The sequence below is a fragment of the Clupea harengus genome, chromosome 11 (genome assembly GCF_900700415.2).
Source record: "Clupea harengus chromosome 11, Ch_v2.0.2, whole genome shotgun sequence".
Lineage (NCBI taxonomy): Eukaryota > Metazoa > Chordata > Actinopteri > Clupeiformes > Clupeidae > Clupea > Clupea harengus.
This window is the reverse complement of record NC_045162.1, coordinates 28,312,002-28,314,501: the sequence shown is the minus strand read 5'-3', so window position 1 is coordinate 28,314,501 and position 2,500 is coordinate 28,312,002. Positions and strand designations below refer to the sequence as shown.

The 2,500-nt window shown below is 41.4% G+C and overlaps 1 protein-coding gene across 1 annotated transcript in view; it reads left to right on the top strand.

Annotated features, from left to right (window-relative positions):
* The window catches only part of ulk4 (unc-51 like kinase 4), a 102,269-nt gene that overhangs the window by 51,300 nt on the left and 48,469 nt on the right, over nt 1-2,500 (top strand). Inside the window, 1 exon segment of the mRNA XM_031576705.1 lies at nt 80-174. Coding sequence (XP_031432565.1) covers nt 80-174 — 95 coding nt within the window.

Below are 2,500 nucleotides of genomic sequence, written 5' to 3'. Positions count from 1 at the left end.
GCTCTCAGTGGGGGCAGGAGTTCATGTGTGTAGGTCATCATCTGTGGGTCTGTTTGCACGCTGCGTCCCCTATAAACAGGCCCCAGTGGTGCGGAGGATCTCATCAGGACCACGCTGAGCGCCGTGGAGGCAGTGACCCAGCACCCGGCCCTGCTCACCCCACACCCCCACATGGTGAGCCACTCTCCTCCCCTCCCCTCCCCCCCAACCCCACACCCTGCCGGGGGCACACACACTCAGACACGGTGACCCACTGGTTGGAACTGGCAACAATACCGCAGAGAGCCTGGCCAGACAGCTTGTGTTTGATGCAGCAGTCTGCAGGAGTGAAATGACAAAGAGAGAGAGAGAGAGAGAGAGGAGTGAGGAGACAAAGCTCCGATACGCAGTAATATCAGAAGGCACTGTAATTACAACCCGCCACAAGCCATTAGACTGACTTTATCTGTGCCAGGACACACACACACACACACACACACACACACACACACACACACACACAAACACAAACATACTCTCACAGATGCCCAAATAAACAATTCAACTCATTTGAGATTTAGAAAATGTGAATACCGAACTTGAATACCAAGTTTAATAATAAACACTATAATCATTTATATTTTAAATAGGAATTATAGTATTTTTGTTCACTGTACTGTAGTACTTCTTTAATCTTTAATGGGTGCTCATACATTTGGAGTAGTAAGATTCTCAATGTGCACCCTTTTCCCCCAGGGCTAGATGTAGTCACTTCAATCATGTAGCAGCCAATAATCTCATCATGTTTCTCTTCTTAATATAATAAAAGTTCATAGTGGTAATAACATTTCTGAGCCAGTAACGTGAAAACATTTTGCTCATTATTGGCTGGTTATTAAATTATTAGCTGGGTTTGTTTTTAATCATTAAAAATGTAACAATTTGAGCCAATAATGTAATCATATACTCATATCACTGTGTGTTTTTAAGTTTTATTCATATCAAATGTCAGACTGCCATAACACTTACCCTTACTGTTGCTTCTTTCAAATAACTGCTCAAAACCCTGACCAATCCCAGCCCCTGAATATTAGTCCTAACACTGAGAAAACACACACACACACACACACACACACACACACACACACACACACACACACACACACACACACATACAGGTCATCATCATTTGTGTGCACTGAACACACACATACCCCTGTGTGACCTTTCAGGGGTCAGGTTTGAGAGAGAGAGTGCTGAAAAGCTATAATAGTGTGGTTGAATAAGTAAGTTTGAAAGAGTTGAAATATTTTTAATTAAAGATCACATTTAGACAGTGTTGGGGAAGCTACTTTGAAAGCATAGCTTTGCAAGCTACTAATGACTTCACACTGGGAGATGTTGAAGTCCATCAGCGCCACCCGTGGGAGCATTCTAGTTTGGTGAACTCAAGCTACTAAGAAAAAGTAGTTCAAACTACGTACATGTGATATGAAATTATAACAAAATAAAATACAAAAAGTCACATGCCAGCATAAAAGCTGCTCAATGGAGTTTATTACAAAAAATGTTCTACTTGTTCACAGGTCATACATAAACCAAAACATAAAAGACTATTCATGAGAAAGTGCAAGCAAGGTCAGCTTTGGATTTGTACACAATGTCCATCAGTCAGACACCTGCCCTCCAGAAACTCAGTCCAGGTGGGGGTATTGCACTAAGCAAGATTACTCAGGTTGGCCAGGTAAAATAGCATGCAACAACTTCTCTGAACATTTGTTAATAAATAGCTATATTATACTAATTATACTAATCACTTTTATATGTGTTCTTAGATTTATATTATTACATTATTGGCTCCAGTTATTACATTTTTAATGATTTTTTAAATCCAACTAATAATGTAAAAAACAGCCAATAATGTAATAACTTATTACAACTATTTATTACTAATTATTACTACATTATACGCAAAAAAAATTATTTAAAAAAAAAAAAAAAAACATTTTTTACATCGCCATTAGCAGTCCTTCCATTATTGGCTGCTAACAGCCCCTCTAGTCTTCTAGTGCCTCAAAGACTTGTGCCTGTTCCGCCCCAGCTAGTTGACTAGTGTGCCGTAATGGAGTGTGAGATGTGCTCTTTCTGTGGACCCTTCTCAGTGCCACACACTCACCCTGGAGGAACACAAGGTCATCCTCACTTTCTCTTTTTCAATCCATACATCAGCTGTTGGCCGTGTGCAAACAGCATGATTCCTTCATCCATGACAGGGTTCCACCCATGGTGTGTGTGGTGAAAACTAGAGAACAGTCTAGAGCATGTCAGATTGGACTTCTCAGGTGTACGCGCTCAAATGTCTGACTGCCGGTTGCATCATTTAGTTTGTTTGGGGGAAGCTAAGTGGCCGTTAGCGTGGCGGGGAGACGGAGCGCCGGGAGTTTTAATAGACCCTCATAAACAATGAGTGGAGAAAGAGGGTGACGGCAGCAAAATGGCATGTGCGGTAATTGCACTCTGT